Raw genomic sequence first — 23,271 nt, 5'->3', positions numbered from 1 at the left:
AAGGGAGGGACGTTAAGCCAGAGAAGAAGCCAGATCAGGCCCCAGCTAAAATGGTGCCTTTGCCAACACCTGCCACCCCCTGGCATCTCTCTCTGGAGGGAGGGCAGTGACTTGTACATAAGATCCTCATGCTGTTGACAGAAAACATCCTTCCCTCCCCACAGTTTCTCTGTCCCCAAGCTGGAAAGCAAGAGAGGCTGAAACAGGGCAGAGAATGGCTCTCTGCTGAGGATACAGGCCAGCTTAAGAACTTTTTAAGATCATTTTTAATAATTATTCTTCCATTCAGTGCCTTTAAATTTCCAGGCCCTGGGGGCTCCCTGCCCCAGTGGAGGCTGTGGGTGGGGGTAGGGGGTCTCACAGTCTGGAGTGCCTCTGTTTCCACACACCGGGGCCCGCTGCTTGGACACTGAAGGGCCATGCGCACGCACTGCTCACCACACGGTCTTGGGCAGGAGAACCAGCAGAGGACAGCCAAGCCAAGGACCCCATGTGACAGGGCCTCCTAGAAGGAGACAGGAGTGCACATGAGGTCTCAGCAGCCCTCGGAGGGCAAACACAGCATGCCCAGCTCCCTGGGTCTCCCTCTGGACCTCACTTGATCTCCCAGAATGCTGTTTGCTCTTCTCGGACGCGGGAATAATGACCCCAAAGCAGGGGGCGTGGGGGGGGGTGGAGGGGGCTGCCGCAGGGGAGTAAAAATTAAATGACATTGTGTGAATCAGCTTGTACCAGAGCTGCCTTAATCATAAGAGTCACTGGGGAGATTGTTAAAAATGCAAATTCCAGGGGGCGCTTGGCTGGGTCAGGTCATGATCTCGGGGTCTTAGCATCGAGCCCACTTTGGGCTCCCTGCTCAGTGGGGAATCTGCTTCTCCCTCTCCCTCTGCCCCTCCCTCCTGCCCCTGCTTATGCTCTCTCCCACTCGCAGGCGCTCTCCCTCTCAAATAAATAAATAAAATCTTAGAAAAAATTGCAAATTCCAGGATCCTCCCCTGGAGATTGTGATTGAGCAAGCCTGGGATGAGGCCCCAGGAATCTGTATTTGAAGGATTCCTCCCAGGTGATCCTGATAATGAAGCAAGTTTAGGAAACAAGAGATTAAGGGCCTCACTCACAGGAAGGGCCTGTGGAGTGGAAGGGAAGGAGAAGGCATCTAGGGTCCTACAGGGACACCACTTTCTGACGCTGTTGGTTCAAGGGAAAACTGGTCCTGCCTCTACAGGGGATTTGGTGATATCCATCAAAATTACAAATGCATGCACCCTCTAACCCAGCAATCCCACTTTGAAGATTTTATCCTGCAGATATACTCAGACAGATGCAAATGATAAGAGGTTATCCCCTGAAGCCTTGTTTGTAATAGTTAAAAAACAAACAAACAAACAAAAAAATGGAAATATCCTTCTGTAGACATCTGGTTAAATACAGTTATGGTGTAGCCAGAAAACCAACAATTGCAAGGCTTACTATGTACAGATACAGAACTGTCTCCAAGATATATTGTTAAATGAGATATGCAAGGTGCAGAACAAAGGGTATAACAACCTTTTATAAAAGTGCAGAGATAATCTATGGATATGTATAGACTATCTCTGGACAAATACACAAGAAGCTGGTAACATTACTTGCCTCTGGGGAAGGAACACGTGTTGAGGGGACAGGGGACAGACAGATGGAGACATTGCACTGCATTCCTTTTCAGCCCTTACATAGTTTGAATCCTGCGCATTATCTCTTGTGTGTGTTATATAATACACACAAAACACAATATTTAAAAATAATTTTTAAATGGGGGCACCTGGGTGGCTCAGTTAGTTAGGTGTCCAACTTTTGATTTCAGCTCAGGTCATGATCGCAGGGCCATGAGATTGAGCCCCGCATCAGGCTCTGCACTGGGTGTGGAGCCTGCTTAAGATTCTCTCTCTCTCTCCCCCTCGGCCCCTCCCTCCCACTCCCCACCTCCACTCGGCTCTCTCTAAAACAAAAAATTTAAATGTATGCATATTATACTTCAATGAAAAGTTTTTAAAATAATAATAGTAAATCAGGGGCACCTGGGTGGCTAAGTCAGCTAAGCATCTGACTCTTGATTTCAGCTCAGGTCATGATCTCAGGGTCACGGGATCGAACCCTGCACTGGGCTCCAAGCTCAGTGGGGAGTTGGCTTGGGATTCTCTCCCTCTCCCTCTGTCCCTCTCCCCCCAACTCAAATAAATAAATAAATCTTTTGGGGCACCTGGATGGCTCAGTTGGTTAGGCGACTGCCTTCGGCTCAGGTCATGATCCTGGAGTCCTGGGATCGAGTCCCGCATCAGGCTACCTGCTCAGCGGAGAGTCTGCTTCTCCCTCTCCCGCTCCCCCCTCTTGTGCTCTTTCTCTCTCTCACTCTCTCTCTCAAATAAATAAATAAAATCTTTAAAAAAATAAAAATAAATAAATCTTTTTTAAAAAATAACAATAATAGTAAATCAAAGGTGCCACCTCTGGCCACTTATGGCTGCAGAAATTGGGAATTCCCCAGTTCTCCAAGCCCAAGGGAAGGCTGGGGCAGACGGAGGGACATATCCACATCAGGAAAAGGTAGAGTGGAGGTTTTGAGCACCAAGTTCTTTTTGCTCACTGGGTATTTGCTCTCACTGCTCTTTCTACCTGGGACACTCCATGGGGCTGAGTCCATATTCTCCCCAACCCGGGCTGCAATCTAGACATTACTGTCTTTGGGAAGTTTCCACGGCCACTCCCTGAACCCCCAAGCCTAGGTCAGCTGTCTTGCCCATGTGTTCCCTGTCACAGCGCCTGTCACACGGCCTCATGGTCGCCAGGCTAGGCATGCCTTCCCTCACCCCCATGCTCCACTGAGAGCTTAGTGAGCATCAAGGACACATCTGGCTTGGTCACTGCTATCTCCCCAGAGCCCAACACCACGCCTCGTCCAAAGATGGTGCTCACTAAAGATAGAAGGGGTCAAAAAGAAGTGACAGGGGTAAGGAAGAGAGGACCAACCCCCTTATCCTAGCTCAGCCCTAGTCACCATCACCTCCCTCTGCCTCCTTCCTTCCCCAGTCTTCCCAGATGTGAAATCACCTTGTTCATTTACAAGACAGCCTTACCTGTCTTCTCACCTCTGTATTCCCAGCTCCTGCTGCAGGCCTGACATAAAGTAGGTGCCCAACATACACTGGTTGAATTTATTAATTAATACTGGTCCGTGAGAAGGAGGTAGGATGCAAGGGAACCGCTGAAATGCATTTAGTCCCGAGAGATTCTGATTCAACGAGTTCTGGGGCGGGGGGGGGGGGTCCGTGAAACCGGCTGTCTTACAAGTTCCCCCAGGTGACTTGAAAGCACAGCCAGAGTTGAGCGTCATTTACATACGCTTGGTAGGGACTTTGGATTTTTCTCTGAATGCAGAGTCTCCAAAGACTGTGAGAGACCCCGCTCTGAATCTTTAGGAACCTCCCCGCCCCAGGACGGGCAGGGGGGTACTCGGGGACAGGGAAGGGGGCTAGGGGTGGGGGCCCGGGCAGAGGGTTGTCCCGCTCACCAGGAGGAGAACCAGAGGAGGGGGTCCGGGTGGGACTGGCGCTCGGGGGCGTGTCCAGCCAGGAGCGCGTGTTGGCGCCATCTAGCGCCCGCTGGAGGCTCTGCAGCTGCAACATGCTCAGCTGCCGGCGCTGGGCTGGAGTCACCGCCGCGGCGTTCTCGGGGCCCAAAGAGGCGATCTGCTCCATGGACAGCTCCTGCAGCGGAGAAAGGGGACAGCGCCCTCAGGGGGAGGCCCTCGGTGGGGGGGGGCCTCCGCGGCCTTCCGAAACCTCGGTCATCCGCCCAGGGTCCGCACAACTTTGCCATACCCGTGTACCATTTGTGCTCTTCTTGAGATTTTTCCTTAAAATCACATCGCTCTTTTCACTACTAGAATACATTTATTTTTTAAATGTAAAATTTTAGGTGGAAATTTCCAAAAATGGAAGACCAAACTGACTTTCCATTAGTAATCATTAACAATAAGCCAAAAGAAATGAACATTATTGCATTCAAGCTGGCTTTGTTGGCCAACAATGTCTGAATCCAAGGCCTCTTAAAAAACAGTCAAGAAGAGGAGACTTGAAATGTTATAGAGGGTTAAAGACATTTTAGCTCCAAACTGAGACTTCCTCGTTGAAGTAATCAGCATTAAAGGAGAGTTGAAAAGAAAGTCATGATTTTCTCACTGTGTGACTTAACGTTGTTTAATTCAGTTCTTAATTCAGTTCGAGGTGCTTCCCCCAGGTTTCAAGTCCCCCACCTGAGAAACACTGGCGTAGAGGAGAAAACACAAGCCTAAAGGCCAAAGATCTGAATCTGTGTCCCAGGTCTGCCACATACTAGCTGTGTGACCTCGAGCAAATTTCACAGCCTCTCTGGGCTTTTGGACTAGATGTGGGATGGCGCCGAGAACTCCTCTCCTGTGTGGATTCTGATCCTCTGGCGTGACTGCCTGCGCACCCTGTGGGTGAGCCCTGCGAGAGCTACGTGGAGGAAAGGTGTGGTAATCTATTAGTGACGTCTGCCATGGCCACTGGAAGTGGGAACTTCTGCCAAGTACACTTATGTCTTTGAGGACTCTGAACAAGATGTTGACTGAAGCTGCTTCTAGCTCAGAGGACTTGGTGGCTAGTTCCAGAGGGTCTGGAATGAGATGGGATGGCAGATGAGATGGCAGGATTCTGAATTTGTAGAGAGGCATCTAAAGTCATGCTGCTTATTTTCTAAGGACCCCGAAGACTCTGGGAAAGGGGTTATGCCCCCTCATCCACTCCTCTTTCCTCCTTCACCCTCTTCTTATTCCCTGTCTAGGGAGATGCTTCCCCTGCTTAGAATCCTTCCCTGCCGCCCACTTCCAGGACACAGTTCCAGTTCCTGAATGTGGCAATGGGGCCCTCAAGCTTTGGGCCAAGCCCACCTGTCCAGCTGCCTCCCACCGGCACTCTTCACTGCAGGAGAATGAGCACCTGTATTTGTGGACCCCAGGAGGCAGCACTTCTGCTATGTACTTCCTTCTGCCTGGAATGCTATTCCTCCCTCCAACATAGCTAACCTGTCATGCGAGGTCAGCATCACCTCTCCCCGCTCCCCCTCCCAACACACACACAACACAGGTACTCTTCTGGCTTGCACCTTGCATCTACCGTTAACACAGTCTGTGTTCTATAAATTACCTATTTTTTCCAACATGGCAGACTTGCAACCCACCAGCCAGATGGAATCTCTAGGCCCACTGGACTGTGCTTTAAAAAAAAATAAATTCGAAGTGGTTGCCAACATTTGATTATCAGCAGGTTTCACATGAAAATGGAGACCTCTGGAATCGTAAATAAAATAATAATAAAAAAATAAAAGGAAGATCCAGCAATACTGGGCCCACATTGTCACACTGCGTTGATGTGCCAGAGATGAGAAACAGCTTCCCCATTCAGGGCTAATTTTATTCACCTTGGACTCTACCCAGGCCACAGACCACTGCACTGTCTTATGTTACTCCTAAAGCCCTGAAGGCGCTAGGTTATACCCTTTCAGAAGTGCGTCCCCAGGTGCACCTAGGAATTTCTGAAAAAGACAAATCCCTGAACAAGGAAACAACCACAAAGTGCACTCCAAACCAGGCCAGGGGAAAGTGCTCAGCAACATGCCAGCATCCAGAACCAAGGCACCTCTGCCCTGCAGAAAACCCCAGAAGGGCAGCTCCGGAGCCTTCAGGACTACTGTTTATTTCCCCCCAAACAGCTATTGCACCTACTCTGTGCTGGAAACTGTCCTGTGTTGTGAAGTCGTTCAAGGTCGGCTATCTGTCTTGAAATGAACCAGCGATGTGGCATCACGGGCATCTGTCCAACCTCGTTTGTGTGTCTTCCACAGTTGTGGTGGAGAGAATTTATTTCCAAGTTACCCAGCAAATGAGAACACCAGGGCCACTCCTCATCAGAGCACGCTGCAGTCCCCACCAAACACTCCCCTAAGCCTGTATGGGGACACAAGGCCCTGACTACCCTGTTTCCCTAACCTCAGCTGATCCAATGCCACCTCCTCAATTTCTTCTATAGCCGTTTCTCACCTGTCCTGTTGAGGTTTTCTCAACACTTTTCTTTAAATCAACTAAAATATGTTTACTTCAATCAATTTAAAAAGGAAATGTTATACAGGTCCATAATTCCTCATCGGCCATTCTGAAGTCCAAAAAAATCTCAGAACTGAATGTTTTTCCCAAAGTTTAAGACAAACTTATTTGCCTGCAAAACCTTGAATTGATGTAAGGTCATTTATAGTCTCTATTTATTCCAATTAGTGTGGCATCACTGACTTCTTCGCAGAAATATTAATGTATAAGGTGCTTCCCCAGACACTGCTGGGGGTATTAAATTACATAGTGGAGATTCACAGAGTTATCTTTTTAAAATCTGGAAAATTCTGAATTCTGAAATGTATCTGTCCCCAAGGGTTCTAGACAAAGAAATATGACTCTGTCATACCATCATAAATAGAAAATCAATACCTTGCTATGAAGAGAGGCCAACCATAAAAATAAATACAAATTAAAACATAAAATTTTAAGGAAAAAAATGTGTTTAAACCTAAAATTATCTTGTGACCCATTCAGTGTTGGCATACACCTCTCCTCTGGCCCTATCAGCAGAAATCTGGTTGCAAGCCCCTAGAATCCAAGGCCTGCCATCTGTCTCTGATTTGAAATGGGGTCAAGCTCCTATTCTCCTTGAAGAACTGAGTACCTACTTTGAATATCTCATCAGGAAGGCATTTGATTGCTGATGGCTGGAAATACGGCATCAAATCCTTGTCCAGCATTTGGAGTTCTTCCTTCGTTAATCCAGCTGGGGAGAAAAAGGCATCACGAGGGTTTAGTTCAAGCCATCGCAACTCCACTTGTTTTATTAATGGTGCTGCATAATGTACAGATCTGTGTGTTCTAGGCAAGCGTCATTTCTTACAAAAAGCCTTGAAAATCACACTGGAGAATCAAGTTCCTTAATCAACTCTGATTAAAAAAAAAAAAGAAAAAGTGGGTCACATTAGCCCTGATTGGTCTCCTACAACAAAAAGTAGGCCCAGAAGGAGCTTCACTTTATGCAATTTCAGATTGTGTATAAAACTATTTAGAAGTCAATTAAATCACATCCTAAACCACTTCAGTGTGCACAAGAACCACCAAGAGAGCTTGTTTAAAGAGCAGATTTGTAGACCCCCCTCTGCAACCTCAAGTCATGAATCTGGGTTCTACTGTAACTTTACAGATGTTCACTACGTACAGCCAAGGATTCTTTTATTGTTATTATTATTATTATTATTTTATTTTATTTTATTTTTTTGCTTTTGTCTCCAGATTTCAGGTTGGGCAGGGACAGGAGGCCTGCTCAAGGTGCCGTACCTGCAATAGTCCCGAGCTCCTGCAGGACAGAGCTGGACCATTGGGTGGGATCCCCAAACACAACTTCTGCCTTCCTCTTAAACTCGGCCAAGACATGGATGCTACAGAGCAGGGTCCCGATTCTGGCCACCACCACCCTGGTTAAGAGGGAAGGATATAGTGTGAGCCTGGGAGACTCTCCAGACACGACAGGTGTGCAGAAGGTAGGTAGGCTCAGCATCCAGAAAGGATCCAGCTGATTCCACTCCTTATTTTAACCCAGAAAGGGGGCAAGGCATCAGGAAGCAAAAGACATCTTGCTGAATGAATGAACTGGCCAATCAATCATTTGCCATTTTGAACACTACTGGTTTGGATACCTGAATTCTGAGATCTTTATGAGTGAGATTTCGGTGACGTTCATAGTACACAGGGTTGTACCAAGTCCTACTAAGTGGAAGCTCTTCAGATCCTGGATACTGTAGCCTGAATCCTCCAGGAACCCTTGCAGAATAGATTTAGCCTAGAAAAATAAGGAAGGATAAAAGAGGAACTATCCAGGGATGATGAAAACCCCAAGGCCTGAGGGGATAACTTAGCTATAGCAGTAGCCTACCAACAAATCCCCCATTTACTCCTCTGGACGCACCCCCCATTCCGAACCATCCTAGCCACTGCCTCCAGGTTCATGTTCCTAAGGTGCTGCTTCTAGTGAATATGTCCCCTCATCCACAGAGGTGTGTTTTGGCAGTGAAACTCTTGTATCCTTCACCAGCACTAAAGGAACTGTATCCCGTGTGTGCTGCGAGCTTATTTTCTGCAGTCATTCATGACCTTCAGATAGTTTGCTCACTTGAGTTCTCCTGCATCAGGATCCAAACTTCTTCAGCATGTTTCCAGAACTTCCTTTTTTTAAGATTTTATTTATTTATCTGACACAGAGAGAGAGCCAGAGAGCACAAGCGGGGGGGGGGGGCAGCAGAGGGAGCACGAGAAGCAGGCTCCCGCTGAGTAGGAAGCCTGATGCGGGACTTGATCCCAGGGCCCTGGGATGGAGCCCTCCATCGGGCTCCCAGCTCCGCAGGAAGCCTGCTTCTCCCTCTCCCTCTCCCACTCCCCCTGTGTCTCTGTGTCAAATAAATAAATAAAATCTTAAAAAAAAATAAAATAAAATCCAACCATCTTTTTATTTGGGGGGTTCAAGTCAAATGTCACTTTCTTTATGAAGTCTTCCCTCATGATCTCAGCCACAGTTAATTTTTCTTTCTCTAAAGTCCTACTTTAATAGGTTTATCCCTCTCTCTTCAATTCCAGACAATAGTATAACAAATGTTTTGGTATTGAAAACCACAGAGGGATCTCTTCAGTGAGCTTTAAGGGGGTTGCTGTGTAGGGTCCCTGAAATTCTTGCACAGTAGCCGTTCATTGTTCATGACTTTCCCTGGAGAGCTACCCCTCCCACTCTTACTTCATGTGGTTCAGGTGGAGCTAACTGCCTTCTGAGTTCCAGGGGTGATGTTATGGCCCAGTCCTGACTAGTCAAGTCATCTCTTAGCCTGGCTGCCATGATGTGTTCTAGATGGGCCTGTGATCCAGTCAAAACCAGCCAGGACTTTGGCTGGAATAATTAGGGATGTCCTAATTGAAATAGGGAAATAAGACAGCCTTCTTTATCTGGAAGGAGAACATTCTTTACTCTGGACTGGACCTTGGAATGATAAACACCTGGATCTGCTAGAATTCACCACCTGCAAAGAGCCTGCCTCTGACTGAAGCCAACACAAAGGAAAGCAGGGTCAAAATGGTGAGAGATAGATGTCTGACCATAGTGTTGAAGACTCTGGATCCAGCCACACCTGAACTCTACACTTGAACTTTTCAGTTAGGGGAGCCAATAAATTTCCTTGCCTGGTCAAGCCACTTTGAGTTGTTTTTTTCTGCCAGCTGTAACGAAATGAACCCTGATTCATTTAAACGATCTATGTTGGACCCGAGGAAGGATTCAAGTCAATCCTTTGGAGATGAGCTGTATAATAAATTCTGGATCCCTCAGTGCTCATAGGGGCAGGTGCAAAAGATGACAAGAGAACAAGAGCTCACAAGGCAAAGAGCCACCCAGGCGCCCCAACCCTGTGAAATATTAATATTATTCTCATTCTCACAGATGAGGAAGCTGAGGCCCAGAGAGGTAAAGTAACTAAGCCCCATTGGCTACACAACCGGCAAATAACTAAGATTAAAACCCAGGCATTCCGACTCCAGAGCTTGTACTCTTAGACAGTGAAGATGTTTGGGTATGAAGAGAAGAGAGAGATTTGAGGTCGCTTTTGAACTTTTCCTATTAAGGCTTCACAATCAGGTTTCACTAGTTGACTCATAACAATCTGTGCTCCCCAACTATCAGGCGTGCCCTGTTTTGTTTTGTTTTTTTAAAGATTTTATTTATTTGTTTGAGAGAAAGAGAGCAAAGAGGGGGGAGCGGGAGAGGGAGAAGCAGACTCCCTGCCGAGCAGGGAGCCCGATGCGGGACTCGATCCTGGGACTCCAGGATCATGACCTGAGCCGAAGGCAGTTGCTTAACCAACTGAGCCACCCAGGCGCCCCCAGGCGTGCCCTGTTTTAAAATGAAAGTGCGAAAATATGATTCAAATAAAATTACTTTGAAGATGCGGTATTAAATTGTCCTTGCCACTGGAACCTGGAAAATGCAAGCTCAGCCTGCAAGGTGATGAGCCAAAATATATTTACTTGAATGACTGGACTAGTGTATCTGCAATGATTCCAAGACAATTAATACTAACATTTTTAGGCAATATTAACCCTCTGGAAAATGAATAGCTGTAAGATTTCAATCTCTCCGTTCATCCCTCTGGCTTCTCTAATAGTTTTTTCTCCCCTTAAATTGGTTTTTAAACTGAACTCTGTTAATGTAGTTCCACCAGGTCTGACTATTAATCTAGAAACATGCATTTAAGGGTTTGATGGGGAGCAAAAGTTGAGGAACTGACTGCAAATGATATATGCAAATATTAGGTTTTCATATCCTCTTCAAACATATTGATAAATCTCACTGGCATCTGTGGGAACTAAAATCGGTACAAAGGGAAAGAGATTCTCCAGTTTCTAAGTTGGATATATTTTTCTGTTTTCTCCCAGATTGTAAATAGAAGGATTTTAATATCCGAAGGGTGATGAGGCACTTCTCAAACAGGCAAAATCGGTCATTATAGAATGTCGGGATGGAAGGAACCTCAGATTGCTGGGTTTAGACCGTCTTGCAAATGAGGTGAGACGCCAAAGGGAGCAAGTGTGGTGGTGGTGATGACGATGGCATCAGAGGCCACAACAATGAAAACAATTAATTTTTACTGAATTCTATGTGCCAGGCGTTGTTCGGAATGTTTCACATGTTTTGACTCACATAATCCTCATGGCCAGGGTCTCCATGCTGCCCAGCTCCGGGGCTGGGGGTGGAGGGGCGGGGTACAATTCACAATGTGTTGTGTTTGAATGGGGCCAGTCAGAGTTATGGGACATGGCAATACTGACTCCAAAAAGCTCATGAGACTGGGGGACATCCATTGGTTTTGCCTGCCCAGCACCCATCCTCCCTTTGTTTGAGAACACTATGCTTTTCCTTGGGTGAACTACCCTGTATTTGTTTCCTCTGGCGGTTGTTGCTTCTGGAGGTTCTAGAGAGAATTTATTTCCTTGCCTTTTCTAGCTTCCAGCGGCTGCCCGTAGCCACATCATCCATCTTCAGAATCAGCAGCATAATGCCTTCAAATCTCTCTCTGTGTCCTTCTGCTTCCCTAGTCACACGGCCTCCTGGATCTGTGGCCTCCCGTCTCCTTCTCCTAAGGACCCTTGTGATTACATTGGGCTCATCAAGAGAATCCTCCCATCTTAAGACCCTTAAATTAATCAGATCTGTAAAATCCCTTTTGCCACATAAGGGAACATCTTCAAAGCTCGCAGGGATTGGGGCATAGATGTCTTTGGGGGCCTTATGGAGCCTCCCACCCTCCGTTCCCCCTGTCAGTTCATAGGGTCATGTTGAGAAGGACCCCACTCCCTGATGCATGCCGGGCCAACCAACATATTCTACTCCTGATCACAGTGACTGCTTGGGGTGGGCAACTGCACAATTGGAGTCAATGCTGGGACTTTTTCAAAAATTCATGCAAGAGGGGCTCTTTCTTTATGGGGATGCTAATTAGATAATATGTAAAGCCGATGTTGAATTTGACCACTGAGGGAGGGCTGCCTGAGCATGAAGATACCACAGAGCATCTAAGACTCCCCTTTCTAGCAATACAGTGGGTTAACATCCCTCCCAGTTGAAACAATTAAATTCTGGAGAGAATTTCTTCTTTAACACATGAAGGATTAACTGACACGGAAACCAACTTCCTAAGCAATGAGAACACTGAACAAAATCTATGAAACAACTATATTCAGACACTGGACAATGGAGAATACAGGACTATGATCCCGAAAGAGGGAACATAAATAAGGAGAGCCTGAAAACTGCCCTTGCTTACTGCCAAGAAGCACTTTCTAGGCCAGGGAGCAGGAAAGGGAACCTAAACAAACCCAGTGGTCCAGATGAGCTGAGAACATAGAGATCCAAGGTGAGAGAAGCCAGGGCACCTGTAATCTGTGGGGGAAAGTACTGGAGAGTAGAAAACTTCAGAGAGAGAGAACACCAGAAGAGAAACTTGGCAGAAGAGAGAGAGGTCTTCCCCCATCTGGCTGAGTACTGACCTCTCCACACAGACCAGGAGTGAAATCTACATAAGTATCAGGAAGACGCATCAGAAAGTGATAGGCTGAACAATTCTCAGAGCTCATATGGAGTTGGAAAGAGATCACATTCCCACCAGCCAGAACAGAGGGGTCTGGAAATACACAGCGCATTAGGCAGAGTCTCCAGTAGAATCAGTCTGAATAATGGAGATAAGTTAACTACAGAATAAAGGTCACTCTGGATTTACCCTAATAATCCTCAAAAGGAAGACTTGGGGCACCTGGGTGGCTCAGTCGGTGAAGCCCTGCCTTCGGCTCAGGTCATGATCCCAGGGTCCTGGGATCCAGACCCACGTCGGGCTCCCTGCTCGGCGGGGAGTCTGCTTCTCCTCCCTCTGCCCTTCCACCCCCACTGGTGCTCTCTCTCTCAATCGCTCTCTCTCTCTCTCGCTCTGCTCTCTCTCAAATAAATAAATAAAATCTTTTTTAAAATTTTAATTAATTAATTAATTTTAAAAAAAGGAAGCCTCAAAAGGATCAGACTGATTTGAAAGTAATTTAAATGTATGCCAGTAGTAATCCTAAGGGGCACATCCACCCCAATGTTCATAGCAGCAATGTCCACAATAGGCAAACTATGGAAAGAGCCCAGGTGTCCACCAACAGATGAATGGAAAAAGAAGATGTGGTGTATATATATATACAATGGAACATTACTCAGCCATCAAAAATTGAAATCTTGCCATTTGCAATGACATGGATGGAACTGGAGAGTATTATGCTAAGCGAAATAAGTCAATTAGAGAAAGACAATTATCATATGATCTCACTGATACATGGAATCTAGGAAACAAAACAGAGAATCATAGGGGAAGAGAGGAAAAAATAAAACAAGATGAAACCAGAGAGGGAGACAAACCATAAGAGACTCTTAGTCATAGGAAACAAACTGAGGGTTGCTGGAGGGGAGGGGACTGGAGGGATGGGGTACTGGGTGATGGACATTAAGGAGGGCATGTGATGATGTAATGAGCACTGGTTATTATACAAGACTAATGAGTCACTGACCTCTACCTCTGAAACCAATAATACATTATGTTAATTAATTGAATTTATTTACTTATTTATTTATTTTTAAAGATTTTCTTTATTTGTCAGAGAGAGAGCGTGTGCACAAGCAGAGGGAGAGACAGGCAGAGGGAGAAGCAGGCTCCCCGCAAGCAGGGAGCCCAATGTGGGGCTCGATCCCAGGACCCCGGGATCATGACCTGAGCCGAAGGCAGATGCTTAACCGTCTGAGCCACCCAGGCATCCCTAATTAATTGAATTTAAATTTAAAAAACGTTTAGGGGCACCTGGGTGGCTCAGTCGTTAAGCGTCTGCCTTCGGCTCAGGTCATGATCCCAGTATCCTGGGATTAAGCCCCACATCAGGCTCCCTGCTCGGCGGGAAGCCTGCTTCTCCCTCTCCCACTCCCCCTGCTTATGTTCCCACTCTCTCTATCTCTCTCTCTGTCAAATAAATAAATAAAATCTTTAATAACAAAATAAATAAAATAAATTTTTAAATGTTTAAAAAATATAAATGAATGAATGAATGAATGAATATATGCTGGAACAAAGCCCAATACCCTTCGAAGGAGTACAACTAAATCAAGCACTCAAAAAATATAAAATTCACAATGCCCATTAGCCAGCCAGTCAAAATTACCAGCCTTGCATATAAAATAAAAATACATAACCCAAAACTAAGAGAAAAATTAGTCTATAGAAACAGACTCAGAAATAACTGATGACGGAATTAGCAGCAAAGATTTTAAAGCAGCTATTACAAATACTGTATGTTCAAGGACATAAAGGAAAATATACACAAAATTAAGATAGAAATGGAATATTTAAAAGATCAAGCAACATCTACCTACCTGTCCTGGGGTCCATTCGGTCTGCCGGCTTAGGGAAGCCACGGTATCAATGGAGCTGAGATCCAGCTGCTGCAGCTCACTCTCATTAAGAGCCAGAGCAATGCGCCCCAGGGAGGTGATATGGTATTCTTTCCAGTAAGAAGGCATGTCCCAAACCTTCAAGTGAAAAAAAAATCCAGATTAGACTGACCACTACTAACAGTATTTTAAACAGACATAGGGTAAATCTCTTTAATATATGAAGTTCTCTTATAAATCAATAAGGAAAGGACTACAACTGTATATATATATGTGTGTATATATATGTGTATATATATATATATATGTGTATTTATTTATTTATTTATTTATTTATTTATTTATCACCGGAATTTATTGGTCTGATTTCTTGGCCCTCATCTTGACTTGGCCACACACAGGGTCCCTGGCCAGTGGACTAAGGTTTTGTCTAAGATGACAAGGACAACTCAGGGATTGTGGGGGAGAGTGATTTTATCTTCCTTATTGTAGTTTGAGGTTTTGATCTTTACTGGCTAAAGAGGCCATTTATCTTTGTAAGCACAAAACATTTTTGCTTTCTCCAGTTTTCTGCTAATGGTGAAAGAATAGAAGCAAATAAAGTTTTACTGATTTTTGAAAAAAAAAAAAGATATGAACAAGAAATTCACAAAAGAAGAAACAGACATGGAAAAAAGTTCAATCTTGGTCATAATTTTTTAAGTTCTACATTAACGACAATCAAGAATACCATGTTAGCTGATCATATCGATAAAGAATAAAAAGAATGATCATTTATGGTGTTGAAAAAATATGTGGTAAAGGATACTCTCATTTATTGATATTGAGAATATAAATCAGTACGTAATTTTTGGAAGGGAATTTGGTTATGCATATCAATAGCTTTTAAAATATTTATACACTTTGGGGCGCCTGGGTGGCTCAGATGGTTAAGCGTGTGCCTTCGGCTCAGGTCATAATCCCAGGGTCCTGGATCGAGTCCCGCATCGGGCTCCCTGCTAGGTGGGGAGCCTGCTTCTCCCTCTGCCTCTGCCTCTCTCTCTCTCTCTGACTCTCATGAATAAATAAATAAAACATTAAAAAAATAAAATAAAATATTTATACACTTTGATCCCAAATTTCCACCTCTGGGAATTTAGCCTAAGTAAATAATGAGAGACAAATGTCCCCCAAAATATGTACAAAATATGTACCTTGAGGCATTAAAAAAATATAAGCAACCTAAAAGTCTACCAATTTGCTAAATAAATAAGGACCAGAAAAAAAAGGACCAACCATAATATGAAATATTATATAACTATTTAAAATGCTGATATAAATTTATATTTCTGATATGGAAAATGTGCATTTATACTGTTGGGTGTTGACAGCAAGTTATTGAATAGTGGGTGAGCATGATATTATTTTTTTCTAACATATATGTGTGAGTATACATGAAATATATAAATACATTTTATACACATACACAGAAGTCTGGGGAGCTTCAGGTGACTATACCAAAACAGTTAACAGTGCTTATCTCTGGGTATAAGATTATGACGGATTTTCTTTTTTTATTACTTGTCCAACTTTTCTACAATAAACTTGGGTCATTTATATAAAAAAGAGTTATAAATATAATTTTAAGGAACTTAATGTCAACCCCACAAGGATAACCAGATATTCTACAACTATCCAAATGGCTGAAACAAGCCACTCAAAGGGAACTTTATAAAGATGGAAAAAGACTTGTAGTCTCCGTTTTACTCCTTCCTGGTATGTTTTCAGACAAATTTGCAATGGATTCTGAGAAAATCTGCTGTAAGCAGCAACTGAGGTTCTCCAAGTGGAGAAAGAAAAGGCACCATTCCTGGAAACCGTCTCAGAAGCACCAGAACACCCACAGAACTTTTTACTGAGTGTCTATGAGATGCCAAGACACATCTCTGTTCTGTGCTACAGCCCTGAGAGGGAGGAACTAGAAATTTCTCGGATGTGGAGTGCACACCTATGGCACCGAGCTGACACAGAGAAATTACAATGGCACAACGCACGTGAAAACTCCCTGGGGTGGGTTCTACACACAGAAGTGCTGGGGCCGTTATGCTGGGGTTTCCCTCTCTTGCAAACTCCCTCCCTGAGGTGGGCTTTACCTGCACTGCCTTCTCCTTTAGGGTCATCAGCTGAGGGGGGCTGAAACCCCTGACGGCCCCCAGAAGCTCCACGTTCCTGATGAACGTGTGTTCCTCCATGCAGAGCAGGTCCTGGGGGGCCCAGCAGGCATTGGCTTCCGCCAACTTGAAGATGTCACCAGAAGAAGGAGCCATGACTCCATGGCAACCTCAAGAACGGGGAGGAACAGAGGAAAGAGAGCTTCAGGGAACGTTAGTCTTTATTGAAATGAGTAATCTCCTTGTCCGGGTGGATTTATTCACGAGAGGCAGCGTAGCATAGACACTGAGAGCAGGGACGCGGGGAGCAGCTTGAATCCCACTTCGGCCACTTCTTGCTAATTATCTGGTAACAAAATCACGGAAATGCCAACTTTTTGCACAGCCAACTGCACACAGTAGGAGCTCTGTGACATTACAGTGGGGCTCCAAATTGCCTGGAGGACAGTGGGAGCTGGTGGTGAACAGTTCTGACTTCAGATTCAAATCCAAAACTATTTAACCCCTCTCTGCCTCAGTTCCCTCATCAGTAAAATGAGGATAAAATGATCTCATCAGATTTTTGGAAGGATTAAATGTATTATTATAAATGAAGCACTTAGAACGATGCTAGGTATACAGTAAGCACTCAGTACTTGTAAGCTATTTTTACTAGTTCTATTACCAGCATCTGCCACCTCGCATTTGTTTGCAACCCAGAGTTAAGGCTTCCAGAATTACGAGGAAGAAACAGTCCTATTTAAGTGTGGTTAAGGGTGGGATGCCTGGGTGGCTCAGTGGGTTAAGCGTCTGCCTTCGGCTCACGTCATGATCTCAGGGTCCTGGGATCATGACCTAAGCCAAAGGCAGACGCTAAACCAACTGAGCCACCCAGGTGCTCCCCCAAAGCTCCTTGTCTGAAGAACAATCCTGGCTTTCCTGTCTTAGCAGCCGTCCACCTCTGAGGCTCACAGACTCACCAGCACCACCTGAGCCAGAACATTCCCAAGCCCTGTGGCCACTCCGTTCTCACTGCCTCTCAATGGCAACTCACTGGACTCCAGTCAAGAGGTGAAAGTGGACCAGACTGAGGTTGCCACGTGTGGTCCTCAAGCATCTTTACCACAAAAGACACATCCTTCCTAGACTCCCCCACTCCACCCCCACTTTCCAATGACAACAGGATCCAGTGATAGTACAGAATTAGAGAGGAACAAAATGGTTATACCATGTGGCGGGGACTTGGTCTTATCCTACTGTGGTCCCTGCCTGGCACACAGTAGGTGTTTAGCAAATATTGGTTGAATGAATCAACACACAAATTAACTAAAATGAAACCAACTAGTAATTCTGCTATGCCATTAATTACTATAAGCACAGCAATAATGAATATCCAGAACCACGGAAGAAAACTCCGACAATGCAGTCCTAACAGAGGGTCCTCCCCAGAGTGTGGCGAGTCTTACTTTCGCGCGCCCGCACGCACTTGCCATGTGACAAGTGACTGCTGGGCTGTGAGAGCAGGAGGAGCTAATGGCGATCGCCACCAGCTCTGGGCACAGATCCAAGAGCTGCCATTGCTCACTCCTTGACTTTGGCCAAGTCTCTTAATCTCTCTCTAAAGCTCAGTTTCCCGTGTCAAGAAAAGGGAAGCAAGCACAGCACCCACATCACAGGACAGGGGTGCACGGAGAGAGGACCACCCGAGATAAACATAAATCAGATCATGACACTTCTTTGCTTGGTGCCTCCATGAGACCCCAACCCAAAGACAAAGACAAAGTCCTTAGGGCTTCCTTTATAAGGCCCTATGTGGCCTTGTCTCTCGTGCACTCCAGTCACACTGGCCTCTCATGTCCCATTCCTTTCTGTTCCTGTTACACTTCCATTTGCCTGGAAGACTGCAACACCACATGTCCAAGCAGCCCACGCTCACGATCCCCAGGGCTTTCCCAAAATGTCCCCTTCTCAGTGAAACCTACCTCCATGGTTCTCTTTGCAAATTATAACCTCCCACCCCCCACTCCCTGACCCCTTCCTTGCCTTGCTTTATTTTCCTTCTTGGCACTTACCATACCCCAAAATACTGTCTTTTACTTACTGTGTGTGTGATTCATTGTCGGGCACCCACCCCCATGGCCCAGCCCCTTGAAAGTAAGTCCTCTGAGGACAGGGATTTTTGTCTGTTTTGTCCACACAGTCGGTGCTCAATAATTATTTTTTGCAAGAAAGCAAGCAAGCACTGACTGCCAGCTATTCTTATTACAATTATGATTGGGTCTGATTAACCTTGTCCCCTCCTGCTTGGTACAAGTCTGTGCTCAGTGGGTGCACAAAAATCATAAAAAGAGCTAACACCTATGGAACATTTCCTACATTGCCCGGCACTGTTGTGAACACCTTTACAGGTTTCAATCCACTAACCCTCATAACAACCTAAGGAGATCGGGACTTTCATTCTCCCCATCTTACAGAGGATGAACACAGAGGCACAGAGAGGTAAAAGGGCTTACCCAAAGTCTCACAGCCAGTAAGCAACAGACCCAGGGTTCACAGCCTGGCCCCAGCACTGCAATACACCGTCACTCAGCCATTTACACCCTTTAAGTCAATTCTTTTGAAATGTTTGTTGCCACGTGATCACCATTTAACTGACTGGCCTGGGTAAGGAGCATAAGACGTGATTCCAAATCACTTTACTACAGGGGTCATTCTTTGGCCTGTGGCTTTTTGCCATGATGCTTTGCCAGCATTGCATCCAATCCCCTGGACAAAGGAGGCCTCTGGATGCCAGGGACTGAGGCCAAACACCTGCTACTCAGCTCCAGCTGGGACACCCCGGAAACACTCACCGGGGCTGGGGGCAGAGCTGGGGCTCTTCTCACTGCTGTTCCGGACAGAGTCAAAGACAGCCCAGAGGAATTCTTCGGGGGGGCAAGGTCCCAGCTATCTCGGAAGCTGTCTGCTGAAGGATATCTGGAAACTGTGTGCAGGAAAGAAGAGGAAGGAGGAGAAACAAATAATAATTAAAGCACATTAAACACAGATTTACACTATGATACCACTTACTCCCTCCCTCGGGGGTTGTGTTTTTTCTATAGCAGCTTCTTACACAATTGCATCCCCTAGCTCAACTAACTTGGTCTCTACAAAGAATCATACAAAATAATACTTAACCCCATTAGCAATCCACTAAATGTTCAATACCACAAGTATATATTGTTTTTCACCCATCTGATTACCAAAAATAAAAGAAAGTGAGAATACCTAAAAATAAGATGAAGTGATAACACTTAATGTTGAGCAAAATGCAGTAAATATGCACACTAATTCTTCTATGGGACTGTTAAACGGTACAGAATTACCGGAGCAACCTGATAAGGTCTATAAAAAATGTAGGGGATCCTACCCCGTTTTGGTCTGGTATTGTTTTTAAATTTTTATTAAACTTTACATTCATCATAAAAAGGAGAAAGAGAGGGGGCGCCTGGGTGGCTCGGTGGGTTGAGCGTCCGACTCTTGATTTTGGCTCAGGCTATGATCTCGTGGTTGTGGGACTGGGCTCCGTGCTCAGCGGGGAGTCTGCTTGAGATTTTCTCTCTCTCTCCCTCTCCCTCTGCCCCTACCCTCCTTCCTCATGCTCTTTTTCTCTCTCTCTCTCTCTCAAATAATTAAATAAATCTTTTTTTTTTTTTTTTAAGTAGAAAGAGAGGATGGTCTCTAATTCTGAGTGGAGACTAGCAACGAGGGAGCTTCCAGTTGCCCTGGAGAAGGTGCCATTTCTCATCTAGAACCAGTGTGATTTGTCAAGACCCAGGATATTATTGGTAGGCCCGACAATGAGTCCAGAGCATTTATCACACTTTCTCACACAGCTATGCATCACTGGGTCCCACTCTGTCCAAAGAGAAAGCCCCTCAGGTTATAATAGCTCCTCTTTCAATTCTAACCTTCAGAATTAGTGTCCCACTCTAAACCAGTTGTTCCCCATCCTGGCTGTAGGTGACAATCACCTGGGAAACCTCCGGACACCAGGCCCCACCCCAAAGATTCTAAGACCATTGGCCTGGGGTGGGGGCCATGTAGGTGTCCTTTTAGAATCTCTCCAGTGATTGTCATGTGCAGCTATGGTCACAAGCAACTCACAAGAGACATAGTTAACTTTTAAAAAGCAAAATGCACAGCAGAGTGAATGGTATTTTCCATTCTGTATTTTTATTTTATTTATTTTTTATTTTTTTAATTTTTTTTTTTTAAGATTTTATTTATTTATTTGACAGAGAGAGACACAGCGAGAGAGGGAACACAAGCAGGGGGAGTGGGAGAGGGAGAAGCAGGCTTCCCACCGAGCAGGGAGCCCGATGTGGGGCTCGATCCAGGACCCTGAGATCATGACCTGAGCCGAAGGCAGACGCTTAACGGCTGAGCCACCCAGGCGCCCCGCCATTCTGTATTTTTAAAGGGAAGAACATATATAAGTAGGAGGAGGATTTTCCTGAAAGGATGCAGAAGAATCTGGGAGGAGTGATCACCTCTGGGGAGACAGGCTGGGGACCTAGAAGTGGCGGTGGAGGAGAAACTTGCTGTCATCCTGTAGCTTTTGGTATAGTTGAAATGTCTTAACCAGGAGCATATATTACTTGTCTTATTAAATATTTCAGTCATTAAAAAAAGTAGAATAATACAACACAACAGCCATGTACCCACACCTAACTTAAGAAATAAAAGATCACAAATATAGTTGATTGGTCCTTCCCTCCGTCTTTGGTGTCCTTCCTTCCCCAGAAGTAACCTGCACCCTGAATTTGGCATTAACCATTCTCATGCACTTCTAAACTTGACTTACATCTAGAACTGTTTTTGCATGTGCTTAAAATTAATGTAACTATTTTCATGATAAAAAAAACCCCACCACCATTAAAGCATTTTCATAGTGAAAAAAATTTTTAATTTAACTAATATTTGTTCACTTATTTAGTATCCTACTATATGTACTCTTTTGCAACTCACCTTTTTTAACCCTGCGCTGTTTCTGAGATTTAACCGTATTGAGATAAATCTTTTTCAATTTCAAAAGTTGATCTTTAGAAGATCAGGTAAGTATATAATATACATGCATCCGCTACTTATGACCATATGGACACCCCAGAAGACGATTTTACCATGCCTGGACACTGGAATGTACGCTGTGTGTGAACCTGGGTGACACGCTCTGTGTTCAGGTTCTGCTGAGCACGTGTGACAATGTACATCTTGCACGTGCACGTATGGGGATGAGAGTGTGTGGATGTGCCTTGCAGTCCATCTGAGTCTCGTCCAGCAAATACTTACTCCCTCCCCACTCTCCACTTCTGCATGAAGGAGACTACTTCCTGCCCCTCTGAGGTTGAGCTTGGCCATGTGACTTGCTTTGGCCAATGGAAAATGACCTTCCCAGGTCATTTTCAAAACTCCTCTGGAGTTTCAGACCTCCATGGCGTGAAGAACAAGCGCCAGGTAGCCTGAGCCCCAGAAGCAGACTCTGGAAGCAGAGCAGTCCCGGTGACCCACAGACCAGTCCTCAAGAAATTAATACTTATTGTTGCATGCCAATGAGATCATGTGGCTTGATTATACAGCAAAACGATGACAAATTTGTACCTGTTTGGCACAGCTCTTGGACTACGCTGTCTAACTTCTGGAGAGTTGCTCCAAGCAAAGTGTGTGCCCAAAGGCAATGCTCCATAAGGATTTGGTTTTTGATTAAATGTGTTTGCACGTGGGATTGCACACACTGGACATACGTGTGCATGTGTATACGGCACTGCTGAATGTTAGCCCTCAAACAGGCACGCATGTGGGGAGCACACAGACAGCAGGGTGGTAAATGACCTACAGCTCCCAGTCTGGGCACGTCTGCCCGGACGGAGGGCCATGTGAAAAGCCCAGAGTTGGTTTCGCTGCTGTCTCACTCCCTTTTCCCAAACCTTGGGCATCCTGGAGCAGAGCTGGAAACATCTGAGCCCTTTGAGGCAGGGAAGAAGGTTCCAGAAAGCAAACAGGCAGTAAACCCAAGGGGGTATATAACTGACCACACTTTCTCTCCCCTTCAAACCCCTTCAGCCTTCCAAAAATGGAACAGAGAGGTACCTTTGTGGCAATAGAGCTTAATTCGTCTCCTGAAAAAAGTACTAGAAAGGGTCCCAAGTCCTTTGTCGTCTCGGCCGTCCAGTTCTGGGGAAGTCTAGGAAAAGAGGATAAGCAGTCATCTGAAACACCGTGCTGTTTTCTCTGTCTCCCAGCATCCTTTTCTTGCAGGAACAGCCCAACTTCATACCTGGGCAAGTCCCACTTCCCTGACCAAGAGAACAGGCATGTGATGCAGGATAGCACATACAGGACACCAGGTCACCCTTGGGAATGTTGTTGGAACTACTGGAGAAGCCCTCTTCCTGCTGGTATCTCTGGCAGTAAAGAGAATACTGGAAGTTGTTCCCATTACCAGGTGGGGAGAATAGAGGCCACACCAAGGAACACAGAGCTGAGGGCTGGGAGGAGCATATTCCCGACAACATCACTTGAGCCTCTGGATCCAGTCAGGCCTGAAGTATAGCCCTGGAGTTTTCCATTACATTCTGTTTCTGAACTCAATAAACTCCCACTTCTTTTTTAGCTTGAATTGTTGAACTTCTGGCACTAACAGCACAGCCTGTCCTTCCTCTTCCATTACTGTCCCCATTCTACAGATGTAGAAATTAAAGTGCCAAAAGATCAAGTAGCTTTTCCCAGGTCACATAGACAATAGAGTGTACCACCGCGTACACAAAACTTGAACCCAAGGAGTTGGCCTCTCCAGTCCATGTCCCATGTGCCTGGGACAGAGTAATTACTCCAGAAACATCTGCTGTCTTTAACCGCTGACTGATGGCTAGGTCCTACTCAAATACCCGCCCCAACTTGAGAAGACTCTACCCGAGAAAAACAGTTCTGTGTCCGTCCCCTCCCCCGCCCAGAGCTGCCCCGGACCCAGAGCTGACAATGCTTTGATCATCTGCGTTATTGTTACTGTT

The 23,271-nt window shown here is 45.5% G+C and overlaps 1 protein-coding gene across 1 annotated transcript in view; it reads right to left on the bottom strand.

Annotated features, from left to right (window-relative positions):
* Window positions 1-434: 434 nt before the first annotated feature.
* Window positions 435-23,271, bottom strand: part of OTOA (otoancorin) — a 59,947-nt gene continuing 37,110 nt past the window's right edge. Inside the window, 10 exon segments of the mRNA XM_021686843.2 lie at window positions 435-505; window positions 3,548-3,743; window positions 6,775-6,872; window positions 7,427-7,563; window positions 7,786-7,928; window positions 14,076-14,231; window positions 16,226-16,413; window positions 19,075-19,147; window positions 19,149-19,205; window positions 22,352-22,445. Of these exon segments, the coding sequence (XP_021542518.2) occupies window positions 435-505; window positions 3,548-3,743; window positions 6,775-6,872; window positions 7,427-7,563; window positions 7,786-7,928; window positions 14,076-14,231; window positions 16,226-16,413; window positions 19,075-19,147; window positions 19,149-19,205; window positions 22,352-22,445 (1,213 nt within the window).

Source organism: Neomonachus schauinslandi, chromosome 5, assembly GCF_002201575.2.
Source record: "Neomonachus schauinslandi chromosome 5, ASM220157v2, whole genome shotgun sequence".
NCBI lineage: Eukaryota > Metazoa > Chordata > Mammalia > Carnivora > Phocidae > Neomonachus > Neomonachus schauinslandi.
This window is presented reverse-complemented; position numbering and strand designations above follow the sequence as displayed.